General features: G+C 35.8%; 1 protein-coding gene across 1 annotated transcript; it reads left to right on the top strand.

Annotated features, from left to right (window-relative positions):
* The first annotated feature begins 8,451 nt into the window (after window positions 1–8,451).
* Window positions 8,452–10,883, top strand: LOC149002896 (rho GDP-dissociation inhibitor 1-like). The gene is made up of 5 exons (XM_089137174.1): window positions 8,452–9,146; window positions 9,264–9,330; window positions 9,498–9,716; window positions 9,844–9,968; window positions 10,384–10,883. Exons 1-5 carry the CDS (start codon window positions 8,871–8,873, stop codon window positions 10,459–10,461), a joined length of 765 nt encoding a protein of 254 aa, XP_088993300.1. The 5' UTR covers window positions 8,452–8,870; the 3' UTR covers window positions 10,462–10,883.
* Window positions 10,884–12,059: the final 1,176 nt, after the last annotated feature.

Raw genomic sequence — 12,059 nt, 5'->3', positions numbered from 1 at the left:
GCGTTTAACCGTTTGTAAAATCTAATGACCACAGTGCCCTCGTGTCGGCAATGCATTGTGTTATGAAAAGCTAAGAGTTAGGTGAGGGTAATATCGTCATTGAGCCATCTGAGGATAAAATGGCGGTGTTTTCTCTTTTGTCAAAAATAGACAAGTAATCTAAGGTGGTAGTCCAAATTACTGTAATACCCTTATCAGAACGATAATAGGGCGACACGTTAGCAACGGCTGTGGATAAGGGAGAGAGAGAGAATAGAAAAGCTGATAGATAACGTTTTTATGAGCTTTCCATTTCCAGGAAAAAAAGGAAAGGCTATTTTGGGAACCGAATTGAGGGCGTAGGTCGGATACGGCTCGATCGGAAGGTGGTCCTCCGCTGGGTTGGTTCAGTTCAGATGACCGGAACCTACCACTGACTGATGAGAATTAGCTCCTTTTTAGGTTTTCTGTTTGGTTACCAAACATGGGGAAATGTGAGATTTTTTTTTTTTTTTAAAGGAAATGTGAGATATAGGGCATCAGGATTAGAAATTGTGGGGATCCAATTTCACTTTTTTTTTTTTTTTTTCCTCTAGTTTCTAGATGATAGTTTGCCATTTAGAAGGGCCGAAATAAATAAAAAAGAAAATTGCACTAATAGCTCAAAATAGAGCCTTGAAATCACTTGACTTCACTTTATGTTTGAAAAAATAAAGACACCTCAAAATTAGATACAATAGTGATTAATCAAATTTGTCATTGAAAATTATTAAAGTATTATTTATTTACTTATTGTCTCTATATTTTGACAGAGATATTTTTTGAATTGAAATAAACTAAAGAGTGATTTAACAGTTTTCAATAACAAATTGGACTGCATCCAATAAAAATCCAATTGTGTGGAATTTATGTTTTTGAAACATAAAGTGGAATATGATTACCAAAAGAAAAAAAAAAAAAGAAACATAAAGTGGAATATCAGTGTTTTAAGACATCCATTTTGAGATGTTGGTGCAATTTGCTCTCAATAAAATTCATGCTTGAAAGGAATGCATTGATTTGTTTTGACATAAAATTTAATCTAAGAAGATCAAGTGTTATATTCAGTCTAAATGTGCATGTCAAATTCAAATATGGTTTTTCGAGGCTCTTTAGATCTCTTATGGTTAAGGGTGTCAAATTCAAATATGGTTTTTCGAGGCTTTTTAGATCTCTTATGGTTAAGGGTGTCAATTGGTATGGTTTTGGTAATTCGGTACAGTTTTTGTATGGTACCAACTTTGAATACCGAAACCAAAACCCTACCATACCAAAATTACAAGGTACAGTACGATTTTGATATTTGTAAAAACAGTTCATTATGATTTCTGCATTAAATCTATGTGGGAAAATGGTTAGAACATGGTATTTAGTAAATTTTTGTACGAATGCTCCCATGCTACTTTTATTATTAGTTTATTAAGATCCTAATGAAAATGCGATAAAACAATCGATAAAATCTAATATTAACAGAGACAAAACAAATAAATCTAAGAAGAGGAGTGAAGGATAAAACGAAAAACTAAAACAGAAAATTAGGGATAGGGTAAAAATAAAGTGTTTTAATTGTAAATTTACATTGCCATTAATTTGGTACGGTACCAATTCAATACAATTTCGGTACATACCGACGACATGAATACCTGAAACTAGTACAGTGCCATACGGAATTTTGAACAATGCAGTACAGTACAAGTGCGGTTTGGTCTAGTTAAATGGTTTCGGTACACAATTGACACACTTACTTATGGTGAAGCTTCTACAAGTATTTAGGGTTTCTAAGAAATTTGGATATCTAAGAAGAGAATTTTTCAAGACCTCAAAGATTAGGCAGCAAATAAACAAAGTGGTTGGATAATCTTTGCAATCTCAAGCAGATAAGGAGGTTGTCATTAAATCCTCTGTTCTCCCTCAAACTCATTAATGAATTCTGCAAGATCAAGTTTGAAAATACAAGATCGGAAAAATATATATATATATATATAAATATTAAAAAAAAAAATTCTACAATATTTTATTGGAATGATTAAAGGAAAAAAGACTTAAAGGGTGTCAATAGGTTCATTTTTGGATATTCAATTTGGTTTCAATTCGTTCATAAGCAATGACAATGCAATCCAACTCCAATTTAAGATCAAGATGGATCCAAAATTGGATCTAAGCCAGCTTGATTTTGGTTTGGCTACAATTCTAATTCGATTAAAGGCATGTTTGGTTACATGAGTATGGAGATTTCAAATATCTAGATTTTTCAAATCTATGGAATTATAATTAATAAAATTAGATGTTTGGTTGTTGAATGAAATATGTGGATTCATCCTAAAAAACTATTTGATGGACGTGATTTTTGTGAAAGTGCAAATGTATAGCTTTTTTGAAATCTCTAGATTTCACCTTTTACCCATAACTCTACAGATTCAAGTTTTTAGTATAAAAAGGTGAATCTCTAGATTTTATGAATCTAGAGATTTTTACAACCAAACGGGTATAATTCTCAAATTCATTAATCCAGAGATTTGAAATCTCTGAATTCATGTAATCAAACAGGCCCTTAGAGAATTTGGTTCTAAATCGATCAAAATATGGTTTAGGAGCCAAACACTCAACCTGTTTGATATTAAAATACCCAAAAGATCCTCTAATGCATCATTTATGGGTCTAATGGAATTCATAGGTATAGCAAGAAGTCCCATCAAATAAAGATTTTTTTCGACTATATTTCAATTGTTCATACGATATAGAAGGACCGCTACTAGAAGCAGTACTGCACCTTTGATCATGAAATATCGATTATTTGTTGAATCTTGAGAATCGCGTGAAAGTAAGATACTCCAAATTTAGGGGTCAAAGACATTCATAAAACTCTTATAGTTCATACAATTTAATTACTCTATGCTTTGGTAAATCAATTCTTACTGAATTTTAAATCTACACGTCTATTGATTAGTCCAACTAATGGAACAAACATGACTACAATCTTATTAAAAGTCTCTTATTAAAGATATCCATAAACCGTTCGTAGGTAGAATCTTAGTTAAAAATTACATAGCATAACAAGTAGTAATATTTCAAAAGAACAACCACATGAATGAAGGTGATGAGACCGTAAAAGAAAGCTTCCTAAAATTAGAAGAAGAAGATAAAATTATAAGAGTATAAGACTCCACTATTAATTATATTTCTTTAATTAAAAGATGCATTTAAATTTGAGTCAACTTTTAATGAAGAGGATGTTATAAATAATATTTATTATGGATGTCCATTACCCCAAAGAGATTGTACTTTCAATTGAAGATCTCAATTGCCTCGGCAGTGGCACAACCACCAGGCGTAGTTTCATTTTATCCCTACTATCTCCCTATCAAAATATATTATTGTGTGCAAGAATCATATATTGTTTTCCCGGGTGCTCCTTCTACTATAAACATGTAATGCCTCAATCGATCTGAACTCTCTTTTACTTATAAACAGAGGTTATTATTATTAAGGGATAATTAGCCCCGTTAAGTTTGAATATATAATGTCTAATTTGCCCTTCATTAAAATTAAGAAATCAAAAGACGATGCTACTCCATTTATAAAAACCAGATTAAATGTCAATTTTACCCTAAACTTCATTTATTTTGAATTAATGAAATGTGCAAAATTCAAATCCAAATTGGTTTCCCATTTTCCTAAACTTCATTTATTTTGAATTAAAGAAATAGGCAAAATCCAAATCCGATTTGGTTTCCCACCTTCACTAAACTTTATTTATTTTAGAAGAGAGGAGTTGTCATCTCCTCATTTACCCACACTTCGTGGATGTGATCTCTGTATTGCATGCCTTCCTTCATTGCCCTCACTAGTGCTTCTAGAGAGTTGCTCTTTTTCAAGTACTCTATCTTTGCAACCATAATTTTGCCCTGTTCCATAAGTCCCACACTCCATCCTGTTTAATGATTTGTTATATAACCCTGCAATAGGGTTTGGATTTGTTATTTGGCTTCGAGTACATAAATTGACATCTTCATAAGGCCAAGGCAATAAAGAAAAGGGGCTACTTCAAGATGGATGTATTGCCCAATGATGATCTCGAGGTGCTTATTCTTAAGGTTAGACACGTATCTAGACAGTGGTGTTAGAGTCGAAGTCACCTCGATTATTGGTCGGCACGAAGACGCATGGTTTGTGCTTGTCCACAATGTAAGGTTTAAAGGCTCCCCTCTCAATCTTGGACCTTGCTTGTGTTTGTGCATTTAATGTGCATGACACATTCAGTGAAATTGTTAGTTGTCGGATCGAGCTGAAATGGTTGAGATTGAGATCTCGGTTGAAATCTCGACCAGATCTCGATCCAATGGTCCGCTGAAATGTCATGGACATTAATTGCGCAGGACTAAAGCAAAATGCTTCAACCTCACTCAACTCCTCATCTATAGTTCCTTGACCACTTCAGCTCACCTTTATGATCCCCAGGCTAGGCAAAGTTTTCCATAAAAGGGACAATAGACAGTCTGAGAAGTGACATCTCTGCTAACTCATCGAAGAAAGTCATCCCAATGATTTCTCTCTGTCTTCATTATAACTTGTTATTTTATTTGAAAGAAAAGAAATTCAACAATCTTCAATAAAATAGTGCCGGATCCAAATAAAGTCCCAAGAAATGTTTCCCAATGAATAGTAGGAGAATTAAAGCTTTGGTCCTTAGTTGTGGAGGATGGGGAACAACTTATTGACTCAAGAAAATGTCACAAGGATAATATAAAATCCCTAATGAAATCCTTATATCTACTTTATGGTGTTCAAGGGTATATAATGCAAACTAAAAAGTGCAGGCTAGAGTAATGAGAGAATAATTTGCAAAGGCAAAGTGTGCTACACTATAAAGCTGAAAACATCAACACAAATGATGAGGTGGAAGCGTTGCTCTATGGGATGAAGGGGGGACTATTCCAAGCTAAACATCTTTGAAAATGACGTTCCCCCTATTTGAAAATAACCGTATCTTCATCATCAAAAAAGCAACGAAGAATGTGAAAAATGCTTGAAGCTTGAAGCTTGAAGTTGAGTGAAACACAAGCAAAGATCTCCTGAACTTTGAAATGCTAAGGAAAGAGATGAAAATGACGTTCACGGTTCACCCTATTTACACTTGCTGAGGAGCGAAGGAATGGCGCCAAATGCATTTATGACACCGTGTTCCGTCTTCTCAAATAGGCTTGCAAACTAGCAGTGCTTCAGTGCTACACATTTAATGAGTAGTACAGAGCTCTTTACGGTCGGGATTTAAAATGATGGTTTGACCATTAGTTTTTTTTTCTTTTCGGATTTTAGTTGGTGTAGTTAAAAAAAAAAATGGTGATCAGATTGAGTCTCGACCACTTGAATTGATCCTCCTCATTTGCAGTCCAGTGCTGCGTATTAATTGCGCAGCACTAAAGCCAAACACTACCCTTAAAACTGATCAAGATGAAGGGAACCACATGATAATAAGATACATTGATCATCCCCAGCTCGTTAGTGAGTAGTTCAACATCCTCTCTGCCCAAACAAGTGTTGCGCCCTACAGACTACGAGCCTGTGTTGGGACTGATCCAACCACCTACTAAATAGAAGATTTAACTGACTTAGCAGGAGACTCTTTTTGGGCAGGACACTAGGGGCGCGTTTGATAACATTCTTAAAAAACTTTTTTGGCATTATTCTGTTCTTTATGAACAGAAGAACAGGTTAGAGGCGTTTGATAAAACGGTTCATTCTTCTGTTCTTTAAGAACGGACTAGTCAGAAAAGTGTTCTAAAGAACGCTTTTTGCAGAACATCAAAAAGATGTTTTTACAAAAGAACAGAAACGAAAGTGATAAAATTGATTCAAATTGAAGCCTTAGAACAAGTTTATCAAACACCAACTTATTTTTCAAAAAAAAAAAAACACACCAACATATTCTATTAGTGTTCTAAAAATATCTTCAGAACGAATTTATCAAACGCCCATTTTCAAGCAAAGAACGGTTTTTTAGCACTAAAACATTAAAAAAACGGTTTTGCATAAGAACTAGTTTATCAAAACGGAAATGCCGATCTATGGCAAAATAACGGTAAACACTGTCATACCTAATACTCTAACTGTCTAAGCAATCGTGATTTCCTAAAACCCTAATACAGGTAATGTTGTTTTACAATCTGAATTGGTATCGGAGGTGCCTTGCTAATTGCCACGATCGGCCCACTTTGACTTTTCTTGTTTTTTTGAGCAAATTCAAGTCCAATCTTAGCCGTCGATCCAACTAGCGATCCAACTAGTTGGTTAGGTTCAGTGCCAACAGTGTGTAATACATGGTGCTGGATCCACTCACTAAATGCAAACCTGTCTATTCTACAATTATAATATTGTGCATTAAGGAAATCTTTCGCTGTGCCTTGATTCATTTAAGGGATCTAAGGTTAAGCAGATCCAAAATCATGGCCCAGTTCTTTTGGAAAAACTCACTCTACTCCTTTTGCTTGTGGATAGTACTTTTCCTTGATTAATCCAATTATAAAGGAAACCCACCTTTCTCAGAGGGTTCTTAAACAATTCATTATTTACAAGTGGTGGAACATAATCTCTTAATTAGTTGATCATTAGCTTATAAACATTGATCAAAGAGACACTATCAGGGATTCTTCCATGACCATGGTTGAAGTCCTAAATGCTCTCAGTAAACCTATCTCTTTCACACACACATGACCCATGATCTGTCTTCACTTTTCTTTTTGGTAGGTGAAATAGATGAATCCGGATCATCACCCCCGTCGGAGAGCAGAGAGGATGAATCCGGATCATCACCCCCGTCGGAGAGCACTCTCTGTGCTCCCCGACGGTTTTACCACCACAAAATCGGTGGGTCCCACAGCTGAAAAATATTTAAAAAAAAAAATTCCATCACCCACCCCTGGGCCCCTTGTATTTTGGGGTGGAAAAGCTTTGTGCTTCCCGACGGGATCGCAAATCCGGACTCGAAATAGATTATCATTTTTTTGGGGTCCATGGGCTCAGGAGATGGGAAGGGGGAGAGGTATATATAAGGGGACAAAATCCTAAAACTTCCTCAATCTTATATCTCTGCATAGAAAGCTGCCACTACTCTACTAGAAATACATCCACAGATTTATCATCAACCTGACAATATCCAACTAGAGCAATGTAAGGTAAATGGAGATTTTTTTTTTTTTTTTTTTTTTTTTTATTTTGGTATTTAAGGTTAATCTGGGCCAGCTTGCGTACACCTCGATTACATCCTCAGGGTGGAGCTTTGTTGTCTGCAATGGTCGAAGCCATGACCTCTCCACTGAGAAGAATGGAGCTTACCACTCTACTAACCCTGCATTGACAATAAAGTTTTTTTTTTTACCTTGATAATTGATGAAGATGGTCTAATCAATGGAAAGATAAAAGAGTAGAGGTGTAAACAGATCGGATTTGGATAAGATAGTGGTAATAATACCATATCCGCATCCTATTACAATGGGACGGATTCATATAATATCCTATCGGTTTTTGGACGGATTTAATCCGATTCCGATGATAATTGAATAATTATTTTCTTAAATAAATTCTTCTAAATGGATATGAATACAAGTTTTCAACTACGGGCCAATGATGGGTTAGTCAAGCGGTTAAAGACCCACCCTCCCACGAGGAGGTCCTGGATTTGCACCCACTCAGTGGCTACCGTGTTGACATCTTTACCATTTTATTTGTGAGGGCTAGGTTTGAAATTTAATAACTTTAATATTTATTTTAGTATAAAATCTTAAAAGTAGTCACATATCTCAAAAAAAATCATTAAAAATAAGAAAACAAGTAATTAAATCAAATAATTTTATTGGATGGATAATACCTAACCAGTAAGAAAGGGGAATATCATATCCACATCCTATTAGTAATCAAACTGATTCGAATACCCCTAAACGAATACAAATGTGAATTTAGAATAAATTTCGATTATCCACTTACATCCTATAAAATGATACAAATAACTTCTCATGTTCTATAGACCCTTGCACCATCTAGGAACTTCCTCTATTAAGCTCATCTAATCAAATTTTGCAGCAACCCATGACCCATGGGGCGGTGGATCCCACATTGAGTAGATGTGCCTCTCACAACTCTTTCTTGTATACATAGTCTATTTAAGATTAGAAGGTCTCCTCACTTTCACAAAAAATAATAATAAGAAAGCAAATTGTGAAAACAGCCCATGTCGTTGAAACAAGAAACGCTGCATGGAACACGCAGTAAGATTTTATTCTTTTCCCTCAATTGAAGACAGGAATTAGTGTCAATCATTTCACTTGGTCCACATTGGAGCCAATCAGTTCACTTTCAACTCAACTAGTTCGATTTTCCTTACCGTTCTTCACAAACCTATACCCATAAGGGTTCAATCCAAGTTGAGCCAAATCGTTACACTTATCTCCAACTCTAGGCTTTGAAAATCTCAAAGACAGTGGTCAAAATGCAGCTACTTTCCACCAATCCAAGGAATCCGAAGGAGGCCTGGAACTAGAAGAAACATGGAATCGTGGGTCGTGGCCTGCGTGTAGAGATGTGCGAGAGTGGCCCTCACGATCTCTCCAGCTCAATTGCTCGCCAATTCTTTAATGTTGATCACCACATGACCATTTCTTACTTTCTTCATACTTCCTCCACCTCCATTGCTCTCGATCGTCTTGTTTTGTGTATGGGTTTATCTGATTTTGGGTTTTTGTAAAGTTCCTGTTTGTATTTTTGCCTGACTGGGTTATCCATTCGCGGGATTGTGTCTCTCTCATTGTTGGGTGACTTGGGTTTTGCTGGTTTTAGTTGGAACTGTTCATGAACTGTTGATGTCTTTGGTTATTGGAGCTGCTTCAAGTTCCAAGAAAATGGGTTTTGTTGAAAGAAAAGATGGTGAGGAGGAGAATTGTTTCTCAGGATCTTCAAAAGCTTTAGCAACACCGTCTCCAGCGCCAACCGAAGAGTCTCTTGGAGGAGAAAAGTGCATTAATAGACAGATGAGTGAGGCTTCTCTCTATGGTACTGAGGAAGAAGATGATTTTGATGATGGTGAAATAGAGTTGGGTCCTCAGTACACATTGAAAGCTCAGCTTGAAAAGGATCAGGTTAGTACCTCATATTGTAAGCAAAGCAATCTGTTCTTCTTTCTTTATTCATGATATTTGTTACATAAAACTCAAAATCAAATGTTTCTATGTTCTTGGATGAATTTGGTGGTTCAGGGAGACGAGAGTTTGAGGAGGTGGAAGGAACAACTTCTGGGGAGAGTCGATTTGAACTGCGTTGCAGGTATCCATTTTCTTCTCCTCTCAAGAACATTATTTTTTGCTGGCTACCCATTGCTCTCACCATTAAAAGATTTGAATTAGTATAAGATTATCTTCAACTTGAATAGTTCCCACTGGTTGAATGATTGGATTTTGACTGGCTGCTCTCTCTCCGTCCCTATGGTGTAGAAACTTTGGAAGCAGATGTTAAGATCCTGAGCTTTTATATCATCTCTCCTGGAAGTCCTGATATTGTTCTTCCCATTCCCGAGGCTGGAATTCCCAAGGGTTCATGGTTTACTTTAAAAGAGGGTAGCCGTTACAGACTAAAATTCTCCTTCAAGGTGAACAACAACATTGTCTCTGGCCTAAAATACTCCAATACAGTTTGGAAAACTGGTATCAAGGGTATGCTTCTCCTCTTTTCCCCCATTTCATTAACTTTCTTTTAGGAAAAGGGTTTCACTTGTATATTAATCTGTTTGGTTAAGCATTAAAACTTGGCACCTTCCCCTCACAATTAGTTTGATTTCAGTGGATAGCACAAAACAGATGCTTGGAACTTTCAGTCCAGAGGCAGAGCCTTACACACATGAGATGCCAGAAGAGACCACCCCCTCTGGCATTTTTGCTAGAGGGTCATATTCAGCAAGAACAAAGGTAGCATTAATCACATGAAAATTCTTGTTTTCAGTTTTTCGTGGTTGTATATATTGATTGCTTGAGATTGTAATATTAGATACAACACCTAATTTTATGTTAATAGAGCAATTTGATCATCAGTGTACCAAAACTCTAGAATCAGCAGGATTTGGGGTCAGTCTTAGACTGTTTCCAATTTGAATTGGCCAATTTCAACGTGGATCGGATAGGAATCTGCCGAATTGATTCCAGAAACCCTAGAATTGGCTGGATAGCCTGGATCCAAGATTGGTTTCTGTCATTACCAATCTGAATTGGCCGATCCCAATCTTGATCAGCCAATTCCACAGTAGGAGCTCAAATGATTTGCATTGTTTTTATTGTTTTTCGATCATCTTTGTGTTTGGTTTCTTATCTATGTTTTTTGTTTCAGCTTGTCGATGATGACAACAAGTGCTACTTGGAGATCAACTACACATTTGGGATCAGGAAAGAATGGCCTTCCACTTAGCTCATTATTTTAGTTTCTGCAACAGTAGCTTGGGCTTATTCAATTGACATCAGGAAAGAATGGCCCTCCTCCCTTCTTTCTCACTTTTCCCTAAAAAGAGAAACTGAAAAAAGAAAAGGCCAGAGGTGAATGTATCCCTAAATAAGGGAGAGCTATCCCTTGTGTGAGAGGTTTTCCTTCCTTTCTCTCCTTGTTCTGGTTGGGTGTTTAAAGTTTCAGTTCTGTATCATGAGCTTGTTACGCCATTTGTGTAATGAAAACACTACAGTCAATGGATCTGTTGAATATCTTTATCTTTTGGTTCTTTGGTACTTACCCAGAATCCAAAATACCATAATTTTTTCAAGTTAGATAAAACATCCTTTCAACTTTCCTTTCAATTTCTTTTTGTGATCTTTACATACAGAGGAATGGCTACTTTACTCTTTTCTGGACATCTCTTTGGTTGAATTATAGCTTTTCCCTTTCTTCTTTTGATTTCCTACCCACATGAATCTTAGTTGTCTCTGACAAATTAGTGATTTTACTGTGAGGAATTTTATTTTAGTGAAGGTTGCAGGGTCCTGTTTCAAATTATCTGCACCTGATCTAATGAATTCACATGTAGAGATCTTTTTAGGGAAAAGTACTAAAGAACCAAAATATATCATCAATAAATTATGTATTTTTTTTCAAATGTGTGGGCCCCACAAAATATGTGGGCCTATTCCTTAATATAAGAAAATAATTCAGAGATAGAACCCCAGTGAATCTTATTAGGGGCCACATAATATATGTGGTGAAAAAACATTAGTGCTTCCTCAACAAGAAGATTATTTGGACTTTCTTTCTTTGCTCCCCCGTGTTAAATCCTAGTTCCGCTCCTATTTGGAGCTACTTTCATCCAAAGAAAAGAGCTTGAAATGTCTTTTCATAAGTTACTCCACCACACAATAGTTGTGTAACCCTACTATAAATATTAGAAAAAATCAAGGTAAAAATCTTAATGGATTGCATGTGGGCTTCACCTCCTACTGTGTGGTTCAAAAGCATCAGCACATAGTTCTTCCCTGACACAAAACTAATCCAAACTCCGAAGAAAACTCAAATTGCTGAGAAAATAAAATAACAACAACCTTTTTTAGAATCCTAAATTATGGCTAATTACAAAATTCTTCTAAATCCTAGGTTATGAAACTTTCTGAATTAAAAACTGTATAAATTGAATTTAAAATATATAATATATTTAAATTTAAGATTGAAAGATTCTAGTGCAATGACCCTTAATGGTAGAAGAGAAAGAGAGGCAAGAATTTGTTTTTCATGAGGGGGCTGATGTAAAAGTTTTAGTGTGTGAGTATTAGTAATTAAGAAGTAAGTCGGGAGAGTACTAGAGTATTTTATTTATTTATTTATTTTGTGAAATTTATTTGTTATTAATTGTAGAATATTACATGAGAATCTCATCATCTTAGCAGCAACATTTTCCATAAAGTTTTCCCTCTTCAAACTTCAATTTGCACCTCTCTCTAAAGCATATAAGTTGACATTCTTCTCGCTTTCTATAGCAAGGCGTACACTGTCCTCCTGCTTTCTCATCAACTCCATCTATTTCCTTC

This window comes from Hakea prostrata, chromosome 10, assembly GCF_041222555.1.
Source record: "Hakea prostrata isolate BN-2017 chromosome 10, UWA_Hpros_2, whole genome shotgun sequence".
NCBI lineage: Eukaryota > Viridiplantae > Streptophyta > Magnoliopsida > Proteales > Proteaceae > Hakea > Hakea prostrata.
The sequence above is the reverse complement of the archived record's forward strand: the minus strand, read 5'-3'. Positions and strand labels throughout refer to the sequence as shown.